Below are 27,006 nucleotides of genomic sequence, written 5' to 3'. Positions count from 1 at the left end.
TAAGATTGAACCATCCCCTAACTTAAACATTATCTTCTTTTCCGCACACAAGACATTTGCACCATAGGTAGACAACCAGTCCATGCCCAGTATTACGTCAAAATCCTTTATATCCATCTTTATCAATCGTGCGATTAGTTTCTTACCACAAATTTCAATCTGACAAGGGTCGTAGACCTTCTTCAAGCTCATGACACTTCCTATCGGCGTGCTAACTACTAGCTCATGCCCAATGTCTCTCAGTTGATCTTTCATCTTACTTGCAAAGGTCGAGGAGACGAAAGAGTGGGTCACGCCCGAGTCAAATAATACTCGTGCGGGTATGATTGAGACATTCAGGGTACCTAGGGTTTATAGGTAATTTAGGTTACATGTAGTAAGCCAATTAGTCCCTATAAGTTAGCAGTGTTCAACAAACTTACCTGTTAATACATCGGGGTTCGCCTCAGCTTCTTCATTCATCATCGCAAACACCTTTCCTTGGATCCGATTGTCCCGTGGCAGGAGAGACCTAGAGTAGGAATGATTCGGCGAGTTATTACTGTACCCATGCATTCTACAATCTCTAGCCATATGCCCTTCCTTGTTGCACTGGTAACACTTAAAGGGTGGAGCAGCAGGTGTTGAGGCTTGGCTCACTTGACTTGTTGCTGGTCGGGCTAGCGAAGCTGCTGTTGTCACTTGACTGGTCACCGGTTGAGCAGGTCAATTGATTGTGGGGCAAAAAGGGTTCTGACCCAAGTTCGGCCTACGATACGGAGTCGAGACTGAATTTGAGTTGGTTCCGCGGTAAACTTTATTTGGCCAGGCATAGGTTTGGAAATTGTTTGGCCTTTTACCCACGGACGATGTCACAGATTTCTCTTTCTCTTTCTCTTTAAATCTATCTTCCATGGTCTTCGCATTGTCGACCATCTGAGCATAATCTCGGATGTCCATGATTGACAATACTGATCCGATCTCAGTCTTGAGTCCTTTCTCAAATTTCTTCGCCTTACTAACTTCCCCTTTGAGGTGCTCTAGAGCAGAATGGAACAAGTCCTCAAATCGTTGCTGATAATCCAGCACTGACTTGGTTCCTTGAGTTGGGAGATGGCAATAACAGTTTTTTCCACAAGTCCATGCAAAGTAGGCAAAACAGAAACCATATCTTGGAGGTCATGGATCAGGCTGGAAATACACTCACTAACCCTAAGGATATCAAAGAAGAGGCTGTTCTTTTCTACAAGAAGCTGTTCGGGTCAGATTACACTGATTTGGGCTCTTGCCCCCCCCCTCGATTCCCCTTTTGGGGGTGGTTTCCGAATCTCAGAATATGGAGCTTGGAAAGGAGGTAAATGGAGATGAGGTTAAAAGAGTTGTGATTAGTTTGAAAGACTCTAAAGCCCCAGGGCCTGATGGTTTCAGGGCTGGCTTTTACAAGCACTCGTGGGAGGTCATTGGTGAGGAGCTAACACATGCTGTCCAATGGTTCTTTGCAAACTCCTTCATGCCCCGTTTTATTAATGCAACCTTTATTACTTTGGTTCCGAAGTCAGGGGATGTCTCCACTTTTGCGGGGTTTCGGCCAATTGCTTTATGCAATCTCCTATACAAGATTATTACTAAAATCCTCTCCAATAGGATCCAGCATGTTATTGGGAGTGTGGTCAGCCATAATCAGTCAGCTTTCATCAAGGGCAGGTCTATTGTTGACAATATACTTGTTTGCCATGATATTGTGCGAGGTATCGAACAAAAAGCTGCCAGCCCTACTGCAGTTTTGAAGGTGGATCTTCACAAGGCCTATGACTCTCTAAGTAGGAAATTTTTGTTTGATGTGATGGGAAGAATGGGATTCTCAGATAAGTTCATAGGGTGGGTGAAGGCCTGTGTAACCACTCCTATGTTCTCTGTCCTTATAAATGGTAGCCCGGCTGGTTTCTTCAATGGAGGGAGAGGGATTAGACAAGGGGATCCATTGTCCCCCTATCTGTTCACCCTTGCTATGGAGGCCTTCACTGGAATTATGCGAAGGCTTGAGATTGATGGTCAGATTAAGCTGCTGCCCCGCTATAAATCATTTCACCTTTCACACCTCATTTTTGCAGATGATCTTATGATTTTTGTGAAGGGGAACCACGATTCTATTTTAGCTAGTTTGGGGGGTCTGGATGAGTTTGCTGCCCTCTCCGGGCTTCAACTTAACAGATCTAAGTCCTCTATTATTTTAGGGGGCCTTACCCAAACTAGTAGTCTGGAACTTTTGGATTTAACGGGTTTTTCGGAAACCAAGCTGCCTATTAGGTACCTTGGAGTTCCTCTTGTGTCCACAGAGTTATCCATGAAAGATTGCAGCCCCATCTTGGACTTGGTTCGTCGAAAGTTGGAAGGGTGGAAGGGTAGATTCCTCTCTTATGCTGGTCGTCTTCAACTCTTAGCTTCAGTTCTTCAAGGAAGTTACATTTACTGGGCAGGGATTTTCGGCCTTCCTGGTAATGTTATCACCAAGCTGGAGTCTATGTTCTCTAACTTCCTTTGGTCAGGTCCCTCTCTTCAACGGAAGACCCACTTTATTTCTTGGGATGCGGTCTGTAAACCAAAATCAGAGGGAGGTTTGGGAATCAAGCGGATCAAAGAAATGAACATTGCTGGAATTATGAAGCAAATTTGGTGGATTGCCTCCAAGCAGGATCGGCTTTGGGTTAAGTGGGTTCAGCAAAGATACCTAAAGCAAGAGTCTCTTTGGACAGTCAAGGGTCTCAACAACTGCTCCTGGGTCTGGCGTAAAGTTTTGAAGTATAGGGACAAAGCCCTTCCCCTTATCAAAACTATCATTGGGGATGGGGCTGCTACAAAGCTTTGGCTTGATAATTGGCACCAGTTTGGAGTTCTCTTGAATAGATTTGGTAGCAAGATATGCTACGACGCAGGCTCCTACTCTCTTGCTGCCCGACATGCGTGTGTCAAGGAGATTGTGCATGATGGAGATTGGTACCCTGGCCCCTCTACATCTTTTGACCTCATTGATATATGGAGGGCCCTTCCAACCATTGAAAAATTTCACGATGAGGTTCCGGATTTGACAGTTTGGATTGGCAACTCTTCGGGTAATTTCACTTCCAAATCAGCTTGGAATGCTGTCCGCACAAGAACTGCCCATACAGATTGGAGTGAAGCTGTTTGGTTTGAAAGGGGGATTAATTCCCATTGCTTTATAGCTTGGAGATGCCTTTCGGATGCCCTCCCTACAAGGGACAACCTCATTCATAGACATATTCTGGCTCCTCATCATTGTGAGTTTTGCTGGGCTGGAACTGAAAGCAGAAATCATCTTTTCTTTGGGTGCCCCTTCTCTACTGACATTTGGAAAATTATTTATGAGCTTTGCTTTCATGATGGAACCATGCCAAGCAATGTCATTGATGCAGCCATCTCGGTTAGATATGCCGCAGGTAGAGCAGGGAAGTTGGGGCTGGTCACCAAGCTTGCGTTCTGTGCCACAATCAAGCATATCTGGTCGGAGAGAAATTTCAGAATTTTCAGGAACAAAATCAGACCTAAGGACCAGATCATAGGGGCTATAAAGGGGGATGTTATTGGCAGATTATCTTCCATTTCTTTGGTGGGTGACCCTACTACTGCCAACCTTCATATTGCTGCCAAATGGGGTCTTCAAGTTCATTGGGCTGCTCGAATTCCAAAGGCCTGCTCTTGGTTTGCCCCTAATCCGAATATGGTTGCTCTCCATTGTGATGGGTATCTTGCAGATGACAAAGCAAGCTTTGGGGGCCTCATTCGTGATGGATGTGGGGACCCCATAGCTGCCTATGCTGGTCAAGGGGAAGATCTTTCGGTGCTGTCCATGGAGTTTAAGGCTATTTACAAAGGAATTTCCCTTTGTATCGAGAAGGGCTTGTATGATGTTTCTGTTAGGTCGGATTCGAAGCTGGCCGTCGACATTTTGAATGGGCAGATCACTGGGCCCTGGCAAATCCTTATTTTGAAAAGTAAGATCCTCTCTAAGTTTAGGCTGCTGAGGTCTAAAGAATTAGTTCATGTTTGGAGAGAACAGAACCAGCCCACAGATTTCATGGCTTCCTTCCCTACTGACCACTCTGGAACCTATTGGGAGCCTGAGTCTTTCCCTCTGGAGCTGACCATTCTCATAAAGAAAGATAAGGAGCTAGTAACCTATTATAGGATGTAGCCTTAGGGGTTTTCTTTCTCCCTGCTGTTTGATAGGGCCTGTCCTATCTTGCTTAGGGTCCTTTTCCCCGTTTTTGGGTTCTTAAAGGATGCCTTTCTTTGTACATTTTTCTTTTCTTAGTAATACAAATCTTACTTATAAATAAAAAAAAAAAGACACTTTTTAAAAAATCCCAAGCCCAAAAAAGTGCAGAAATGCCCCCAAAATGACCCACTCGGTCTGGTTTAAATAAAAAATGAAGATATGTCAAAATATGTATCGAATCGAAGGTCACAACTCTCAACATCACATCCACACATCTAATAAGAGATAACAACACATTTTTGAAATGCCCCCAAATAACCCTAAAAAAGTATAGAAATGCCCCCAAATAACCCCAAACGATCCACCCATTTTGGTTTAAACCGAAAATGAACATATGTTGAAATAGGTACCGATTTGAAGGTTACGACCCTCAACATCGCATCCACACGTCTAATAAGAGATAAGGACACTTTTTAGAAAATCCCAAACCCAAAAAAGTATAAGAATGCCCTCAAATAACCCCAAATGATCCACCCGGTCGAGTTTAAACCAAAAATGGACATAAACCGAAATAGGTATCGATTCGTAGGTCAAAACCCACAACATCGCATCCACACTTCTAATAAGAGATAAGGACACTTTTTAGAAAATACCAATCCCAAAATAGTACAGAAATGCCCCAAATAATCCCAAATGACCTACTCGGTCTGGTTTAAATCGAAAATGTACATATGTCAAAATAGGTATCAATTCGAAGGTCACGACCCTCAACATCGCATCCACACGTCTAATAAGCGATACTGACACTTTTAGAAAATCCCAAGCCCAAAAAAGTATCGAAATGCCCCCAAACAACCCCATACGACCCACCCTGTCTGGTTTAAACCGAAAATGAACATATGCCAAAACAAGTATCGATTCGAAGGTCACGACCCTCAACATCTCTTCCACATGGCTAATAAGAGATAAGGACACCTTTTAGAGATTCTCAAACCCAAAAAAGTATAGAAATGCCTCCAACTAATCCCAATCGTCCCAGCCGGTCGGGTTTAAACCCAAAATGAACATATGTCGAAATATGTATGGGTTCGGAGGTCACGACCCTCAAAATCGCATCCACACGTCTAATAAGTGATAAGGACACTTTTTAGAAAATCCGAAGCCCAAGAATGTATAGAAATGCCCCCAAATAAACCCAAACGACCCACACGGATCAAAATAAATCGAAAATGAACATATGTCCAAATAGGTATCGATTCGAAGGTCACGACCCTCAACATCGCATCCACATGTCTAATAAAAGACAAGGACACTTTTCAGAAAATCCAAAGCCCAAGAAAGTATAGAAATGCCCCCAAATAACCCCAAACGACCCACCCAGTCTGGTTTAAACTGAAAATGAACATATGTCAAAATAGGTATCGATTCAAAGGGCACGACCCTCAATATCGCATCCACACTTCTAATAAGCGATAAGGACACTTTTTAAAAAATCCCAAATACAAAAAAATACAAAAATACCCCCAAATAACCCCAAACGACCCACCCATTCGGGTTTAAATCGAAAATAAACATATGCCAAAATTAGTATCAATTCAGAGGTCACGACCCTCAACAACACATCCACACGTCTAATAAGAGATAATGACACTTTTTAGAAAATAAAAAACCCAAAAAGAACAGAAATGCCCCCAAATAACCCCAAACCACCCACCCGGTCTGGTTTAAACAAAAAATTAACATATGCCAAAATAGGTATCGACTCGAAGGTCACGACCCTCAACAACGCATCCAAACATCTAATATGAGATAAGGGCACTTTTAAGAAAATAGCAAACCCAAACAAGTACAGAAATGCCGCCAAATAACCCCAAGCGTCCCACCCGGTCTGGTTTAAATCTAAAATGAACATGTACCGAATTAGGTTTCGATTCGAAGGTCACGACCCTCAACATCCCATCCACACATCTAATGAGAGATAATGACACTTTTTAGAGAATCCCAAACCCAAAAATGTATAGAAATGCCGCCAAATAAACCCCAAACGACCCACCCAATGTTGTGCAAACCGAAAATGAACATATGCCGAAATAGGCATTGATTCAAAGGTCACAACCCTCAACATCGTATCCACACGTCTTATAGGAGATAAGGACAGTTTTTAGAAAATACCAAACCCAAAAAAGTACAGAAATGCCCTAAATAACCCCAAATAACCCACCCGATCTGGTTTAAATCGAAATTGAACATATGCCGAAATAGGTATCGATTTGTAGGTCACGACTCTCAACATCGCTTCCACACGTCTAATAAGAGATAAGGACACTTTTTAGAACATACCATACCCAAAAAAGTACAGAAATGCCGCCAAACAACCCCAAACTACAGACCTGGTCTAGTTTAAACTGAAAATGAATATATGTCAAAATCGGTATCGATTAAAAGGTCACGACCCCACACATCGTATCCACACACGTCCAATAAGAGATAACGACACGTGTTAGAGAATCCCAAACCCAAAAAAGTATAGAAATGCCCCCAAATAACCCCAAACGACCCACCCAATCTGTTTTAAACAAAAAATGAACATATGCCGAAATAGGTATTGATTCGATGGTCCCGACCCTCAACATCGCATCCACACATCTAATAAGAGATAAAGACACCTTTTAGAAAATCCCAAGCCCTAAAATGTAAAGAAATGGCCCCAAATTACCACAAATGATCCACTCGGTCTGGTTTAAACCGAAAATGAACATATGCAAAAACATGTATCGATTCAAAGGTCACGACCCTCAACATCGCTACCACATGCCTAATAAGAGATAAGGACCCTTTTTAGAGAATCCCAAACCCAAAAATGTAAAGAAATGCCCCCAACGAATCCCAATTGACCCAGTCGGTCGGTTTTAAATAAAAAATGAACATATGTTGAAATAGGTATCGATTCGAAGGTCACGACCCTCAACATCGCATCCACACGTCTAATAAAAGACAAGGACAATTTTCAGAAAATCCTGAGCCCAAAAAAGTATAGAAATGCCCCAAAATAACCCCAAATGACCCACCTAGTCTGGTTAAACCGAAAATATGTTCATTAGATTTCTTGGGAAAGAATTTGGAAGCCTAAGGCTGAAGGGGGCCTTGGAATTAGGAGGATTTCTTATATGAATACTGCGGGTATCCTTAAGCAAATCTGGTGGAATGCTTCTAGGAAGGACAGTCTTTGGGTTAGATGGGTGTAGACCCGATACCTTAGAAATGATTCTATTTGGACTGTTAAGAATTCCCAAAATTGCTCTTGGGTGTGGAGGAAGATTCTTAAGTATAGGGACTTGGCTGAACCCCATATCTATCATATTATTGGGAATGGCCAATCTACTAGACTATGGTTGGATTATTGGCACCCTAAAGGGGTTTTGATTAAAAGTTTTGGTGATCGGATTCGATATGATGTTGGTTCCACCAGGCTTGCCTTGGTTTCTGATCTTATTAGGAATGGCCAATGGCTTTCTCCCCCTCAGGGCTCTTTTGATCTGATTACTGTTTTTAGAGACCTCCCTAGTATTCCCATTGTTAATGGAAGGGCAGATCTTGTTGTTTGGAAAGGTACGGCTAATGGCATTTTTTCTACAAAGTGGGCTTGGGAGAAAGTGAGGAGTAGTTCTATAAGGGTAGCTTGGCACAAGCTTGTTTGGTTTCCTGATTTTTTGCCTAGGCATTCCTGTACTGCTTGGAGATGCCTTATGTCAGGGCTCCCCGCAAAAGACCAGCTTCAAAGAAGGAATATAAATATTGGGCAGAATTGTATTCTTTGTTGGGGAAATTCGGAATGCCATAGCCATTTATTCTTTGAGTGTCCTTTTTCCAGAAGCATTTGGGATAGAGTTAGTTCTATGCTTTTCCTTGGTGGTAAAGGCCCGGCTAGCCTCCTTGATGTGGTTAACTGGCTTGTTAAGGTGGTGTGTGTTAATGATAATTTGGATGTTATCCCTAAGATGGCTTTTTGTGCGACAATCTATCATGTTTGGTGGGAGAGAAATCAGCGTCTCTTCAGTAATCAAGCAAGGTCTTATGATGCTATTATCCAAGCTATTAAGTTTGATGTTGTGACTAAGGGCTCTCAAAGCCCTATTTCGGTTGCCTATTCACCTAGGAATCAGTTCTTGGTCTATATGTGGGGTTTACAAGTGAGATGGGTTACTGTTATTCCCAAAGCTTGTGTCTGACCCATACCTCTGGCAGATTTGTTTACTTTGCATTATGATGGTTCCTTGAGTGGAGAGAGAGCTGCTTACGGGGGCCTTATTCACAATACCTTGGGTGACCCAGTTCTGGCTTATGTCGACAAAGGTGTGGAGGCCTCGGTTCTTCATATGGAGTTACTAGCCATTTACAGGGGGGTTACTCTGTGCTTACAGAGAGAGCTTCGCCATATGTCCATCAGATCTGATTCGAAGTTGGCTATCGAGATTCTTACAGGTGTTTCCAGCTGCCCATGGAGTGTATATACCTTGAAGTTCCAGATTTTGTCCAGCCTAAACCAGTTGGCTCGTTATGAGATAAGGCATGTTTGGAGGGAGTTGAATCAGCCGACGGATTTTATTGCTTCTATTGATCTTAGTGATGGGGAGACTATTTTATATCCTTCGGGTTTGGTTGAGCATCTTAACCTATTCATTTATGATGATGTCTCCGGTAAGGTCCAGTTTAGACCTCCTTGATTGGGTTGGGTGACTTTCTCTTGTTTTACCGAGGGCATCTCCTCGGGGGGTGTGGGACCTTTCCTCCCTCTCAGAGTTGTCTAAGGGTTGGAAGTAGGCTGCCTTCTTTTGTTTTCTTTCTTTTTCTTTTTATACACATACATCTTACTTATAAAAAAAAAAAAGGTATCGATTTGAAGGTCACAACCGTCAACATCGTATCCACACGTCTAATAAGAGATAACGACACCTACAAAATGCCAAGCCCAAAAAAGTATAGAAATGCCCCCAAATAACCCCAAACGACCCACCTGGTCTACTTTAAACCAAAAATGAACATTTGCCGAAATAGGTATCGATTCGATGGTCACGACCCTCAACATCGTATCTACACATCTAATAAGAGATAAAGACACTTTCTAGAAAATCTCAAGCCCGAAAAAGTTCAAAAATGCCCCGAAAAAACCCCAAACGACAGACAGACCCGGTCTGGTTTAACCAAAAATGAACTTATGTCGAAATAGGTATCGATTCAAAGGTCACGACCCTGAACATCGCATCCACACGTCTAATAAGAGATAAGGACACTTGCTAGAGAATCCCAAACGAAAAAAAGTGCATAAATGCCCCCAAATAACCCCAAACGGCCCACCCAATCTGCTTTAAACAGAAAATGAACATATGCTGAAATAGGTATCAATTCATAGGTCACGACCCTCAACATCACATCCACACGTCTAATAAGAGATAAGGACACTTTTTAGAAAATACCAAACCCAAAAAAGTACAGAAATGCCGCCAAGTAACCCCAAACGACACACCCGGTCTGGTTTAAACTGAAAATGAACATATGTCGAAATAGGTATCGATTCGAAGGTCACGACCCTCAACATCGCATCCACAAGTCTAATAAGAGATAATGACACCTTCTAGAAAATGCCAAGCCCAAAAAAGCACAGAAATGCCCCCAAATAACCCCAAACAACCCACCCTATTTGGTTTAAGCTGAAAAAGAGCATATGCCGGAAGAGGTATCGATTCGAAGGTCACGACCCTAAACATCGCATCGACACGTCTAATAAGGGATCAAGACACTTTTTAGAAAATACTAAACAAAAATAAAGTACAGAAATGGCCCCAAATAACCCCAAACGACCCACCCAATCTGGTTTAGATCGAAAATAAACATATGTTGAAATATGTATCGATTCGAAGGTCACGACCTTCAACATCGCATCCACACGTCTATTAAGAGATAAGGACACTTGTTAGGGAATCCCAAACGCAAAAAAGTATAGAAATGCCCCCAAATAACCCCAAACGACCCACCCGATCAGGTTTAAACTAAAAATGAACATATGCCGAAATATGTATCGATACGAAGGTCACGACCCTCAACATCGCATCCACACATCTAATAAGAGATAAGAACACTTTTTAGAAAATCCCAAACCCAAAAAAGTATAGAAATGCCGCCAAATAACCCCAAATGACCCACCCGGTCTGGTTTAAACCGAAAATGAACATATGCCGAAATAGGTATCGATTCGAAGGTCAAGACCGTTAACATCGTATCCACACATCTAATAAGAGATAAGGACACTTTTTAGAAAATACCACACCCAAAAAGTATAGAAATGCCCCAAATAACCCCACACGACCCACCCGGTCTGGATTAAACCTAAAATGAACATATGCCAAAATCGGTATTGATTCGTAGGTCGCGACCTTCAACATCGCATCCACATGTCTAATAAGAGATAAGGATACTTTTTAGAAAATACCAAACCTAATGAAGTACAGAAATGCCGCCAAATAACCCCAAACGACCCACCCAGTCATGTTTAAACCGAAAATGAACATATGCCAAAATAGTATCAATTTGAAGGTCACGACCATCAACATCGTATCCACACGTCTAATCAGAGATAAGGATACTTTTAAAAAAATACCAAACCCAAAAAAGTACAGAAATGCCCCAAATAGCCACACACAACCCACCCCGTCTGGTTTAAACCGAAAATGAACATATGCCGAAATAGGTATCAATTTAAAGGTCACGACCCTCAACATTGCATCCACAAGTCTAATAAGAGATAACGACACCTTCTAGAAAATGTCAAGCCCAAAAAAGTACAAAAATGCCCCCAAATAACCCCGAACGACCCACCCGATTTGGTTTAAACCGAAAAAGAACATATGCCGGAAGAGGTATCGATTAGAAGGTCACGATCCTCAACATCGTATCGACACGTCTAATAAGAGATAAGGACACTTTTTAGGAAATACCAAGCCCAAAAAAGTACAGAAATGCCGCCAAATAATCCCAAATGACACAACCGGTCCTGTTTAAACTGAAAATGAACATATGTCGAAATAGGTACCGATTCGAAGGTCACGACCCTAAACATCACATCCACAAGTGTAATAAGAAATAACGACACCTTCTAGAAAATACCATGCCCCAAAAAATGCAGAAATGCCCCCAAATAACCCCAAACGACCCACCCGGTTTGGTTTAAACCAAAAAAGAACATATGCCGAAAGAGGTTTCGATTCGAAGGTCATGACCCTCAACATCGCATCGACACGTCTAATAAGATATCAGGACACTTTTTAGAAAATACCAAATGCAAATAAAGTACAAAAATGCCCCCAAATAACCCCAAACGACCCACCCGGTCTGGTTTAAATCGAAAATAAACCTATGACGAAATATATATCGATTCAAAGGTCACGATCTACAACATCGCCCACACATCTAATAAGAGATAAAGACACTTTTTAAAAAATCCCAAGCCTAAAAAAGCACAAATATTCCCCCAAATAACCCCAAATGACCCACCCGGTCTGGTTTAAACAAAAAATGAACATATGCTGAAATAGGAATCGATTCCAAGGTCACGACCCTCAACATCGCATCCACACGTCTAATAAGAGATAAGGACCCTTTTTAGAAAATACCAAACCTAAAAAAGTATAGAAATATTGCCAAATAACCCCAAACGATACACCCGGTCTGGTTTAAATCGAAAATGAACATATGCCAAAATAGGTATCGATTCGAAGGTCACGACCCTCAACAACGCATCTGCACGTCTAATAAGTGATAAGGACACTTTTTAGAAAATCCGAAGCCCAAGAAAGTATACAAATGCCCCTAAATAACCGCAAACGCCCCACCCGGTCTGGTTTAAACTAAAAATGAACATATGCCAAAATAGGTATAGATTCAAAGGTCACTTGTCTAATCAACATTGCACCCACATGTCTAATAAGAGATAAGGACACTTGTTAGAGAATCTCAAACCCAAAAAAGTATAGAAATGCCCCAAAATAACCCCAAACGACCCACCAAATCTAGTTTAAATCGAAAATGAACATATGCCAAAATAGGTATCAATTCGATGGTCAAGACCCTCAACATCGTATCCACACGTCTAATAAGAGATAAGAACACCTTTCAGAAAATCCCAAGCGCTAAAAAGTACAGAAATGCCCCCAAATTACCAGAAACGACCAACCCTGTCTGGTTTAAACTTAAAATGAACATATGTCAAAATAGGTGTCGATTTCTTGGTCACGACTCTCAACATCGTATCTACATGGCTAATAAGACATAACGACACATTTTAGAAAATCCCAAGCACAAAAAAGTATAGAAACGCTCCCAAATAACCCCAAGTGACCCACACGGTTTGGTTTAAATCGAAAAAGAACATATGCCGGAAGAGGTATCGATTCGAAGGTCACGACCCTCAACATCGCATCTACACATCTAATAAGAGATAAGGACACTTTTTAGAAAATACCAAACCCATAAAGATACATAAATGCGGCAAAATAACGCTAGCGACCCACCCGGTCTGGTTAAACTGAAAATGAACATATGTCGAAATAGGTATCGAGTCGACGGTCACGACCCTCAACATCGTATCCACACGTCTAATAAGAGATAACGACACCTAGAAAATGCCAAGCCGAAAAAAATACAAAAATGCCCCAAAATAACCACTAACGACCCACCCGGTCTAGTTTAAATCGAAAATGAACATAGGCCGAAATAGGTATCGATTCGAATGTCACGACCCTCAACATCGGATCCACATGTCTAATAAGAGATAAGGAAACTTCTTTGAAAATCTCAAGCCCAAAAAAGTACAGATATGCCCCCAAATAACCCCAAACGACCCACCCGATCTGGTTCAAATTGAAAATGAACTTATGCTGAAATAGGAATCAATTCAAAGGTCACGACCCTCAACATCGCATCCACACGTCTAACAAGAGATAAGGACAATTCTTAGAAAATACCAAACCCAAAAAGTACAGAAAGGCCGTAAAATAACCCCAAGCGACCCACCCGATTTGGTTTAAATCGAAAATGAACATTTACCGAAATAGGTATCGATTCAACGGTCACGACCCTCAACATCGCATCTACACATCTAATAAGAGATAAGGACACTTTCTAGAAAATCTAAGCCCAGAAAAAATTCTAAAATGCACCGAAAAAACCCCAAACGACCAACCCGGTCTGGTTTAACCAAAAATGAACTTATGTCGATATAGGTATCGATTCAAAGGTCACGACCTTGAACCTCACATCCACACATCTAATAAGAGATAAGGACACTTGCTAGAGAATCCCAAACGTAAAAAAGTATAGAAATGCCCCTAAATAACCCCAAACGACCCACCCAATCTGGTTTAAACAGAAAACAAACATATGCTGAAATAGGTATCAATTCGTAGGTCACGACCCTCAACATCGCATCCACACGTCTAATAAGAGATAAGGACACTTTTTAGAAAATACCAAACCCAAAAAAGTACACAAATGCCGCCAAATAATCCCAAACGACACACCCGGTCTGGTTTAAAATGAAAATGAACATATGTTGAAATAGGTATCGATTCGAAGGTCATGACCCTCAACATCGCATCCACAAGTCTAATAAAAGATAATGACACCTTCTAGAAAATGCCAAGCCCAAAAAAGTACAGAAATGCCCCCAAATAACCCCAAACGACCCACCCGGTTTGGTTTAAGCCGAAAAAGAACATATGCCGGAAGAGGTATCGATTCGAAGGTCACGACCCTAAACATCGCCTCGACACGTCTAATAAGAGATCAGGACACTTTTTAGAAAGTACTAAATGCAAATAATATACAAAAATGGCCCTAAATAACCCCAAACGACCCACCCATCTGGTTTAAATCGAAAATAAACATATGTCAAAATATGTATCGATTCGAAGGTCACGACCTTCAACATCGCATCCACACGTCTAATAAGATATAAGGACACTTGTTAGGGAATCCCAAATGCAAAAAAGCATAGAAATGCCCCCAAATAACCCAAAACGACCCACCTGGATAGGTTTAAACGAAAAATGAACATATGCCAAAATAGGTATCGATACGAAGGTCACGACCCTCAACATTGCATCCACACGTTTAATAAGAGATAAGGACACTTTTTAGAAAATACCAAACCCAAAAAAGTACGGAAATGCCGCCAAATAACCCCAAACAACACACCCAGTCTGGTTTAAACTTGAAATGAACATATATCGAAATAGGTATCGATTCGAAGGTGACGACCCTAAACATCGCATCCACAAGTCTAATAAGAAATAACGACACCTTCTAGAAAATGTCAAGCCCAAAAAACTACAGAAATGCCCCCAAATAACCCCAAACGACCCACCCGGTTTGGTTTAAGCCGAAAAAGAACATATACCGGAAGAGGTATCGATTCGAAGGTCACGACCCTAAACATCGTATCGACACGTCTAATAAGAGATCAGGACACTTTTTAGAAAATACTAAACGCAAATAATGTACAGAAATGGCCCCAAATAACCCCAAACGACCCACCCAATCTGGTTTAGAACAAAAATAAACATATGTCAAAATATGTATCGATTCAAAGGACACGACCTTCAACATCGCATCCACACGTCTAACAAGAGATAAGGAAACTTGTTAGAGAATACCAAACGCAAAAAAGTATAGAAATGCACCCAAATAACCCCAAACAACCCACCCGGTCAGGTTTAAACGAAAAATGAACATATGCCAAAACAGGTATCGATACGAAGGTCACGACCCTCAACATCGCATCCACACGTCTAATAAGAGATAAGAACACTTTTTAGAAAATCCCAAACCCAAAAAAGTATAGAAATGCCGCCAAATAACCCCAAATGACCCACCCGGTCAGGTTTAAACAGAAAATGAACATATGCCGAAATAGGTATCGATTCGAAGGTCAAGACCGTCAACATCGTATCCACACGTCTAATAAGAGATAAGGACACTTTTTAGAAAATACCAAACTCAAAAAGTACAAAAATGCCCCAAATAGCCCCACACGACCCACCCGGTCTGGTTTAAACCTAAAATGAACATATGCCGAAATAGGTATTGATTCGTAGGCCACGACCCTCAACATCGCATCCACATGTCTAATAAGAGATAAGGATACTTTTTAGAAAATACCAAACCTAAAGAAGTACAGAAATGCCGCCAAATAACCCCAAACGACCCACCCGATCATGTTTAAACCGAAAAATGAACATATGCTGAAATAGGTATCGATTCGAAGGTCACGACCATCAACATCGTATCCACACGTCTAATCAGAGATAAGGATACTTTTTAAAAAATACCAAAGCCAAAAAAATACAGAAATGCCCCAAATAACCCCACACAACCCATCCCGTCTGGTTTAAACCAAAAATGAACATATGTCGAAATAGGTATCGATTCAAAGGTCACAACCCTCAACATCGCATCCACAAGTCTAATGAGAGATAACGACACCTTCTAGAAAATGCCATGCCCAAAAAAGTACAGAAATGCCCCCAAATAACCCCAAACGACCCACCCGATTTGGTTTAAACCGAAAAAGAACATATGCCGGAAGAGGTATCGATTCGAAGGTCATGACCCTCAACATCGCATCAACACGTCTAATAAGAGATAAGGACACTTTTTAGAAAATACCAAACCCAAAAAAGTACAGAAATGCGGCCAAATAATCTCAAACGACACAACCGGTCCGGTTTAAACTGAAAATGAACATTGCATCCACAAGTCTAATAAGAGATAACGACACCTACTAGAAATGCCCCCAAATAACCCCAAACTACCCACCTGATTTGGTTTAAGCCGAAAAAGAACATACGCCGGAAGAGGTATCGATTCGAAGGTCACGACCCTAAACATCGCCTCGACACGTCTAATAAGAGATCAGGACACTTTTTAGAAAGTACTAAATGCAAATAATATACAAAAATGGCCCCAAATAACCCCAAACGACCCACCCAATCTGGTTTAAATCGAAAATAAACATATGTCAAAATATGTATCGATTCGAAGGTCACGACCTTCAACATCGCATCCACACATCTAATAAGATATAAGGACACTTGTTAGGGAATTCCAAATGCAAAAAAACATAGAAATGCCCCCAAATAACCCCAAACAACAGACCTGGATAGGTTTAAATGAAAAATGAACATATGCCGAAATAGGTATCGATTCGAAGGTCACGACCCTCAACAATGCATCCACAAGTCTAATAAGAGCTAACGACACCTACTAGAAATGCCAAGCCCAAAAAAGTACAGAAATGCCCCCAAATAACCCCAAACTACCCACCCGATTTGGTTTAAGCCGAAAAAGAACATATGCCGGAAGAGGTATCGATTCGAAGGTCACGACCCTAAACAACGCCTCGACACGTCTAATAAGAGATCAGGACACTTTTTAGAAAGTACTAAATGCAAATAATATACAAAAATGGCCCCAAATAACCCCAAACCACCCACCCAATCTGGTTTAAATCGAAAATAAACATATGTCAAAATATGTATCGATTCGAAGGTCACGACCTTCAACATCGCATCCACACATCTAATAAGATATAAGGACACTTGTTAGGGAATCCCAAATGCAAAAAAGCATAGAAATGCCCCCAAATAACCCCAAACAACAGACCTGGACAGGTTTAAACGAAAAATGAACATATGCCGAAATAGATATCGATAAGAAGGTCACGACCCTCAACATTGCATCCACACGTCTAATAAGAGATAAGGACACTTTTTAGAAAATACCAAACCCAAAAAAGTACAGAAATTCCGCCAAATAACCCCAAACGACACACCCGGTCTGGTTTAAACTAGAAATGAACATATATCGAAATAGGCATCGATTCGAAGGTGACGACCCTAAACATCGCATCCACAAGTCTAATAAGAGATAACGACACCTTCTAGAAAATGTCAAGCCCAAAAAAGTACAGAAATGCAACCAAATAACCCCAAACGACCCACCCGGTTTGGTTTAAGCCGAAAAAGAACATATGCCGGAAGAGGTATCGATCCGAAGGTCACGACCCTAAACATCGGATCGACACGTCTAATAAGAGATCAGGACACTCTTTAGAAAATACTAAATGTAAATAAAGTACAAAAATGACCCCAAATAACCCCAAACGACCCACCCAATCTGGTTTAAATCGAAAATAAACATATGTTGAAATATGTATCGATTCGAAAGTCACGACCTTCAACATCGCATCCACATGTCTAATAAGAGATAAGGACACTTGTTAGGGAATCCCAAACTCAAAAAAGTATAGAAATGCCCCCAAATAACCCCAAACGACCCACCCGGTCAGGTTTCAACGAAAAATGAACATATGTCGAAATAGGTATCGATACGAAGGTCACGACCCTCAACTTCGCATCCACACGTCTGATAAGAGATAAGGACACTTTTGAGAAAATCCCAAACCCAAAAAGTATAGAAATGCCTCCAAATAACCCCAATGACCCACCCGGTCTGGTTTAAACCAAAAATGAACATATGCCGAAATAGGTATCGATTCGAAGGTCACGACCATCAACATCGTATCCACACGTCTAATAAGAGACGAGGATACTTTTTAGAAAATACCACACCCAAAAAGTACAAAAATGCCCCAAATAACCCCACACGACCCACCCGGTCTGGTTTAAACCTAAAATGAACATATGCCGAAATAGGTATTGATTCGTAGGTCACGACCCTCAACATCGCATCCACATGTCTAATAAGAGATAAGGATACCTTTTAGAAAAAACCAAATCTAACGAAGTACAGAAATGCCGCCAAATAACCCCAAACGACCCACCCGGTCATGTTTAAACCGAAAAATGAACATATGCCAAAATAGGTATCGATTCGAAGGTCACGACCATCAACATCGTATCCACACGTCTAATTAGAGATAAGGACACTTTTTAAAAAATACCAAACCCAAAAAAGTACAGAAATGCCCCCAAATAACCCCACACGACACACCCGGTCTGGTTTAAACTAGAAATGAACATATATCGAAATAGGTATCGATTCAAAGGTGACGACCCTAAACATCGCATCCACACAAGTCTAATAAGAGATAACGACACCTTCTAGAAAATGTCAAGCCCAAAAAAGTACAGAAATGCCCCCAAATAACCCAAAACGACCCACCCGGTTTGGTTTAAACCAAAAAAGAACATATGCCGGAAGAGGTATCGATTCGAAGGTCATGACCCTCAACATCGCATCAACACGTCTAATAAGAGATAAGGAAGAAAATTCCAAACCCAAAAAAGTACAGAAATGCCCCCAAATAACCCCAAACGACCCACCCAGTCTGGTTTAAATTGAAAATGAACATATGTTGAAATAGATGTCGACTCGACGAACACGACCCTCAACATCACATCCACACGTCTAATAAGGGATAACGACACCTAAAAAATGCCAAGCCCAAAAAAGTATAGAAATGCCCCCAACTAACCCCAGACGACCCACCCGGTCTGGTTTAAACAAAAAATGAACATATGTTGAAATAGGTATCGATTGGACGGTCACGACCCTCAACATCGCATCCACACGTCTAATAAGAGATAAGGAAACTTTTTTGAAAATCTAAAGCCCAAAGAAGTATAGATATGCCCCCAAATAACCCCAAACGACCCACCCGATATGGTTTAACCAAAAATGAACTTATGCCGAAATAGGTATCGATTCAAAGGTCACGACCCTGAACATCCCATCCACACATCTAATAAGAGATAAGGACACTTTTTAGAGAATCCCAAACCCAAAAAAGTACAGAAATGCCCTCAAATAACCCCAAACGACCCACCCAGTCAGGTTCAAATCGAAAATAAACATTTGTCGAAATATGTATCGATTCGAAGGTCACGACCTTCAACATCGCATCCACACGTCTAATAAGAAATAACGACACCTTGTAGAAAATGCCAAGCCCAAAAAAGTATAGAAATGCCCCCAAATAACCCAAATGACCCACCCGGTTTGGTTTAAACCGAAAAAGAACATATGCCGGAAGAGGTAGCCATTTGAAGGTCACGACCCTCAACATCGCCTCAACACGTCCAAAAAGTGATCAGGACACTTTTTAGAAAATACCAAACTCAAATAAAGTACAGAAATGCCCCAAAATAACCCCAAACGACCCACCCGGTCTGGTTTAAATTGAAAATAAACATATGTCGAAATATGTATCGATTCGAAGGTCACAACTTTCAACATCGCATCCAAACGTCTAACAAGAGATAAGGACACTTTTTAGAAAATCCCAAGCCCAAACAAGCATAAATATGCCCCCAAATAACCCCAACCGACCCACCTGGTCAGGTTTAAACCGAAAATGAACAAATGCTGAAATAGGAATCGATTCAAAGGTCATGACCCTCAACATCGCAATCACACGTCTAATAAGTGATAAGGACAAATAACCCCAAACGACCCACCCGATCGCATCCACACGCCTCATAAGAGATAAGGACAACTTTTAGAAAATCCTAAGCCCTGAAAAGTACAGAAATGCCCCTAAATTACAACAAACGTCCCACTCGATCTGGTTTAAACTGAAAATGAACTTATGTCGAAATAGGTGTCGATTTGAAGGTCATGACCCTCAACATCGCATCCACATGACAAATAAGAGATAACGACACCTTTTTGAAAATCCCAAGCCCAAAGGTGTATAGAAATGCCCCCAAATTACCCCAAACGACCCAGCCGGTTTGGATTAAACCGAAAAAGAACATACGCCGAAAGAGGTTTTGATTTGAAGGTCATGACCCTCAACATCACATCTACACGTCTAATAAGAGATAAAGACACTTTTAGAAAATACCAAAAGCAAATAAAGTACAGTAATGCCCCCTAATAACCCCAAACAACCCACCTGGTCTTGTTTAAACAAAAAATGAACATATGCCGAAATAGGTATCGATTCGAAGGTCACGACCCTCAACATCGTATCCACACATCTAATAAGAGAAAGGGATACTTTTATGAAAATACCAAACCCAAAAAAGTACAAAAATGCCCCAAATAACCCCAAACGACCCACCCCGTCTGGTTTACCCCAAAAATAAACATATGCCGAAATAGGTAATGCTTCGTAGGTCACGACCCTCAACATCGCATCCACATGTCTAATAAGAGATAAGGACACTTTTTAGAAAACACCAAACCTAAAAAAGTACAGATATGCTGAAATAGGTAACGATTCAAAGGTCACGACCCTCAACATCGCTTCCACACGTCTAATGAAAGATAAGGACACTTTTTAGAAAATCCCAAACCCAAAAAAATACAGAAATGTCGTAAAATAACCCCAAACGACCCACCCGGTCGGGTTTAAACTAAAAATGAACATATATCGAAATAGGTATCGATTCGAAGGTCATATACCTCAACATCACATCCACACGTCTAATAAGAGATAACGGCACCTAGAAACTGCCAAACCCAAAAAAGTATAGAAATGCCCCCAAATAACCCCAAACGACCAACCCAGTCTAGTTTAAATCGAAAATGAACATATGTCGAAATAGGTATCGATTCGAAGGTCAAGACCCTCAACATCGTATCCACACGTCTAATAAGTGATAAGGACACTTGTTAGGGAATCCCAAACCCAAAAAAGTATAGAGATGCGCCCAAATAACCCCAAACGACCCACCCGGTCAGGTTTAAACGAAAAATGAACATATGCCAAACTAGGTATCGATACGAAGGTCACGACCCTCAACATCGCATCCACACATCTAATAAGAGATAAGGACACTTTTTAGAAAACCCCAAACCAAAAACACTATAGAAATGCCGCCAAATAACCCCAAACGACCCACCCGGTTTGGTTTAAACCGAAAATGAACATATGCCGAAATAGGTATCGATTCGAAGGTCACGACCGACAACGTCGTATCTACACGTCTAATAAGCGATAAGGACACTTTTAAGAAAACACCAAACCCAAAAAAGGACAGAAATGCCGCCAAATAACTTCAAACGACACACCCGGTCTGGTTTAAACTAAAAATGAACATATATCGAAATAGGAATCGATTCGAAGGTCACGACCCTCAACATCGCATCCACATGTCTAATAAGAGATAATGACACCTTCTAGAAAATGCCAAGCCCTAAAAAGTGCAGAAATGCCCCCAAATAACCCCAAACGATCCACCTTGTTTGGTTTAAACCGAAAAAGAATATATGCCGGAAGAGGTATCGATTCGAAGGTCACGACCCTCAACATCGCATCGACACGTCTAATAAGAGATCAGGACACTTTTTAGAAAATACCAAAAGCAAATAAAGTACAACAATGCCTCCAAATAACCCCAAACGAACCACCTGGTCTGGTTTAAATAAAAAATAAACATATGTCGAAACATATATCGATTCGACGGTCACGACCTTCAACATCATATCCACACGTCTAATAAGAGATAGCGACACCTAGAAAATGCCAAGCCCAAAAAAGTACAGAAATGCCCCCAAATAACCCCAAACGACCCACCCGGTCTGGTTTAAATCGAAAATGAACATATGCTTGAATCAGAATCGATTCGAAGGTCACGACCCACAACATCACATCCACAAGTCTAATAAGAGATAACGACACCTTCTAGAAAATGCCAAGCCCAAAAAAGTACAGAAATGCCCCCAAATAACCCCAAACGACCCACGCGGTTTGGTTTAAATCGAAAAAAAACATATGCCGGAAGAGGTATCGATTCAAAGGTCACGACCCTCAACATCGCATCGACACGTCTAGTAAAAGATCAGGACACTTTTTAGAAAATACCAAACGCAAATAAAGTACAGAAATGCCCCCAAATAACCCCAAACGACCCTCCCGGTCTGGTTTAAGTTGAAAATAAACATATGTCAAAATATGTATCGATTCGAAGGTCACAACCTTCGACATCGCATCCACATGTCTAACAAGAGATAAGGGCACTTTTTAGAAAATCCCAAGCCCAAACAAGCACAAATATGCCCCCAAATAACACCAAACGACCCACTTGGTCTGGTTTAAACCAAAAATGAACATATGCTGAAATAGGAATCGATTCGAAGGTCACGACCCTCAACATCGCATCCACACGTCTAATAAGAGATAAGGACACTTTTTAAAAAATACCAAACCCAAAAAAGTACAGAAATGCAGCCAAATAACCCCCAACGATACACACGGTCCGATTTAAACTGAAAATGAACATATGCCAAAATAGGTATCGATTTGAAGGTCACGACCCTCAACATCGCATCTACACGTCTAATAAGTGATAAGGACACTTTTTAAAAAATCCAAAGCCCATGAAACTATTGAAATGCCCCTAAATAACCGCAAACACTCCACCTGGTCTGGTTTAAGCGGAAAATGAACATATGTTGAAATAGGTATCAATTCGACGGTCACGACCCTCAACATCGTATCCACACGTCTAATAAGAGATAACAACACCTAGAAAATGCCAAGCCCAAAAAAGTACAGAAATGCCCCCAAATAACCCCAAACAACCCACCCGGTCTGGTTTAAGCTGAAAATGAACATATGTTGAAATAGGTATCGATTCGACGAACACGTCCCTCAACATCGCATCCACACGTCTAATAAGGGATAACGACACCTAAAAAATGCCAAGCCCAAAAAAGTATAGAAATGCCCCAAAATAACCCCTGACGACCCACCCGGTTTGGTTTAAACCAAAAATGAACATATGTTGAAATAGGTATCGATTGGACGGTCACGACCCTCAACATCGCATCCACATGTCTAATAAGAGATAAGGAAAGTTTTCTGAAAATCTCAAGATCGAAAAAGTACAAATATGCCCCCAAATAACCCCAAACGACCCACCCGATCTGGTTTAACCAAAAGTGAACTTATGCCAAAATAGGTATCAATTCAAAGGTCATGACCCTGAACATCGCATCCGCACGTCTAATAAGAGATAAGGACACTTGTTAGAGAATCCCAAACCCAAAAAAGTACAGAAATTCCCCTAAATAACCCCAAACGACCCATCCGATTTGGTTTAAACCGAAAAAGAACAAATGCCGGAAGAGGTATCGATTCGAAGGTCACGACCCCTGAACATCGCATCTACACGTCTAATAAGTGATAAGGATACTTTTTAGAAAATCCGAAGCCCAAGAAAGTATAGAAATGCCCCAAAATAACCGCAAACGCCCCACCCGGTGTGGTTTAAACTGAAAATGAACATATGTTGAAAGATATCAATTCGACGATCACGACCCTCAACATCGTATCCTCACGTCTAAGAAGGGATAACGACACCTAGAAAATGCCAAGCCCAAAAAAGCACAGAAATGCCCCCAAATAACCCCTAATGACCCACCCAGTCCGGTTTAAACTGAAAATGAACATATGTTGAAATAGGTATCGATTCGACGAACATGACCCTCAACATCGCATCCACACGTCTAATAAGGCATAACAACACCTAAAAAATGCCAAGCCCAAAAAATTAAAGAAATGCCCACAAATAACCCCAGATGCCCCACCTGGTCTGGTTTAAACCGAAAATGAACATATGTTGAAATAGGTATCAATTCGACGGTCACAACCCTCAACATCGTATCTACACGTCTAATAAGAGATAACGACACTTATAAAATGCCAAGCCCAAAAAAGTATAGAAATGCCCCCAAATAACCCCAAATGACCCACCCGGTCTGGTTTAAACTGAAAATGAACATATGTTGAAATAGGTATCGATTCGACGAACACGACTCTCAACATCGCATCCACACGTCTAAAACGGGATAACGACACCTAAAAAATGCCAAGCCCAAAAAAGTATAGAAATGCCCCCAAATAACCCCAGACGACCCACCAGGTCTGGTTTAAACCAAAAATGAACATATGTTGAAATAGGTATCGATTGGATGGTCACGACCCTCTACATCGCATCCACACGTCTAAAAAGAGATAAGGAAACTTTTCTGAAAATCTCACGGCTGAAAAGTATGCCCCCAAATAACCCCGAACGACCCACCCAATCTTTTTTTTTTTTTTATAAGTAGGATTTGTATTACTAAGAAAAGAAAAATGTACAAAGAAAGGCATCCTTTAAGAACCCAAAAACGGGGAAAAGGACCCTAAGCAAGATAGGACAGGCCCTATCCAACAGCAGGGAGAAAGAAAACCCCTAAGGCTACATCCTATAATAGGTTACTAGCTCCTTATCTTTCTTTATGAGAATGGTCAGCTCCAGAGGGAAAGACTCAGGCTCCCAATAGGTTCCAGAGGGGTCGATGGGAGGAAGCCATGAAATCTGCGGGCTGGTTCTGTTCTCTCAAACATGAACTAATTCTTTAGACCTCAGCAGCCTAAACTTGGAGAGGATCTTACTTTTCAAAATAAGGATTTGCCAGGGCCCAGATCTGCCCATTCAAAATGTCGACGGCCAGCTTAATCCGACCTAACGAAACATCATACAAACCCTTCTCGATACAAAGGGAAATTCCTTTGTAAATAGCCTTAAACTCCATGGACAGACCGAAAGATCTTCCCCTAGACCAGCATAGGCAGCTATGGGGTCCCCACATCCATCACGAATGAGGCCCCCAAAACTTGCTTTGTCATCTGCAAGAGACCCATCACAATGGAGAGCAACCATATTCGGATTAGGGGCAAACCAAGAGCAGGCCTTTGGAATTCGAGCAGCCCAATGAACTTGAAGACCCCATTTGGCAGCAATATGAAGGTTGGCGTAGTAGGGTCACCCACCAAAGAAATGGAAGATAATCTGCCAAGAACATCCCCCTTTATAGCCCCTATGATCTGGTCCTTAGGTCTGATTTTGTTCCTGAAAATTCTGAAATTTCTCTCCACCGGATATGCTTGATTGTGGCACGAAAGCAAGCTTGGTGACCAGCCCCAACTTCCTGCTCTACTGCGGCATATCTAACCGAGATGGCTGCATCAATGACATTGCTTGGCATGGTTCCATCATGAAAGCAAAGCTCATAAATAATTTTCCAAATGTCCGTAGAGAAGGGGCACCCAAAGAAAAGATGATTTCTGCTTTCGGTTCCAAAGAAAAACTCACAATGATGAGGAGCCGAATATGTCTATGAATGAGGTTGTCCCTTGTAGGGAGGGCATCCGAAAGGCATCTCCAAGCTATAAAGCAATGGGAATTAATCCCCTTTCAAACCAAACAGCTTCACTCCAATCTGTCGGGCAGTTCTTGTGCGGACAGCATTCCAAGCTGATTTGGAAGTGAAATTACCCAAGAGTTGCCAATCCAAACTGTCAAATCCGAACCTCATCGTGAAATTTTTCAATGGTTGGAAGGGCCCTCCATATATCAATGAGGTTAAAAGATGTAGAGGGGCCAGGGTACCAATCTCCATCACGCACAATCTCCTTGACACACGCATGTCGGGCAGCAAGAGAGTAGGAGCCTGCGTCGTAGCATATCCTGCTACCAAATCTATTCAAGAGAACTCCAAATGGGTGCCAATTATCAAGCCAAAGCTTTGTAGCAGCCCCATCCCCAATGATAGTTTTGATAAGGGGAAGGGCTTTGTCCCTATACTTCAAAACTTTACGCCACTCCAGGAGCAGTTATTGAGACCCTTGATCTCCAAAGAGACTCTTGCTTTAAGTATCTTTGCTGAACCCACTTAACCCAAAGCCGATCCTGCTTGGAGGCAATCCACCAAATTTGCTTCATAATTCCAGCAATGTTCATTTCTTTGATCCGCTTGATTCCCAAACCTCCCTCGATCTTGGTTTACGATCGCATCCCAAGAAATAAAGTGGGTCTTCCTTTGAAGAGAGGGACCTGACCAAAGGAAGTTAGAGAACATAGACTCCAGCTTGGTGATAACATTACCAGGAAGGCCGAAAATCCTGCCCAAAATGTAACTTCCTTGAAGAACTGAAGCTAAGAGTTGAAGACGACCAGCATAAGAGAGGAATCTAGCCTTCCACCCTTCCAACTTTCGACGAACCAAGTCCAAGATGGGGCTGCAATCTTTCATGGATAACCTGCCGGACACAAGAGGAACTCCAAGGTACCTAATAGGCAGCTTGGTTTCCGAAAAACCCGTTAAATCCAAAAGTTCCAGACTACTAGTTTGGGTAAGGCCCCCTAAAATAATAGAGGACTTAGATCTGTTAAGTTGAAGCCCGGAGAGGGCAGCAAACTCATCCAGACCCCCAAACTAGCTAAAATAGAATCGCGGTTCCCCTTCACAAAAATCATAAGATCATCTGCAAAAATGAGGTGTGAAAGGTGAAATGATTTACAGCGGGGCAGCAGCTTAATCTGACCATCAATCTCAAGCCTTCGCATAATTCCAGTGAAGGCCTCCATAGCAAGGGTGAACAGGATAGGGGACAGTGGATCCCCTTGTCTAATCCCTCTCGCTCCATTGAAGAAACCAGCCGGGCTACCATTTATTAGGACAGAGAACATAGGAGTGGTTACACGGGCCTTCACCCACCCTATGAACTTATCGAGAATCCCATTCTTCCCATCACATCAATCAAAAATTTCCTACTTAGAGAGTCGTAGGCCTTGTGAAGATCCACCTTCAAAACTGCAGTAGGGCTGGCAGCTTTTTGTTCGATACCTCGCACAATATCATGGCAAACAAGAATATTGTCAACAATAGACCTGCCCTTGATGAAAGCTGACTGATTATGGCTGACCACACTCCCAATAACATGC

General features: G+C 41.6%; 1 protein-coding gene across 1 annotated transcript; it reads left to right on the top strand.

The window, feature by feature from the left end:
- The first annotated feature begins 1,315 nt into the window (after positions 1 to 1,315).
- LOC122647735 lies at positions 1,316 to 25,958 on the top strand. Its single transcript, XM_043841069.1, has 4 exons — positions 1,316 to 2,569; positions 2,672 to 3,471; positions 3,586 to 3,969; positions 25,490 to 25,958. Exons 1-4 carry the CDS (start codon positions 1,316 to 1,318, stop codon positions 25,956 to 25,958), a joined length of 2,907 nt encoding a protein of 968 aa, XP_043697004.1.
- The last annotated feature ends 1,048 nt before the right edge of the window (positions 25,959 to 27,006 follow it).

Source organism: Telopea speciosissima, unplaced genomic scaffold (assembly GCF_018873765.1).
Source record: "Telopea speciosissima isolate NSW1024214 ecotype Mountain lineage unplaced genomic scaffold, Tspe_v1 Tspe_v1.0130, whole genome shotgun sequence".
NCBI lineage: Eukaryota > Viridiplantae > Streptophyta > Magnoliopsida > Proteales > Proteaceae > Telopea > Telopea speciosissima.
Note: the sequence above shows the minus strand (reverse complement) of the source record. Positions and strands in the feature narration are given on the sequence as shown.

Coding starts and splice junctions, on each gene's coding strand:
- LOC122647735 (XM_043841069.1), top strand. CDS start 1,316: ATGGAGCTTGGAAAGGAGGTAAATGGAGATGAGGTTAAAAGAGTTGTG. Junction 2,570..2,671: donor ACTTTATTTCTTGGGATGCG/GTCTGTAAACCA, acceptor GCCTCCAAGCAG/GATCGGCTTTGGGTTAAGTG. Junction 3,472..3,585: donor GGGCTGGTCACCAAGCTTGC/GTTCTGTGCCAC, acceptor TGTTATTGGCAG/ATTATCTTCCATTTCTTTGG.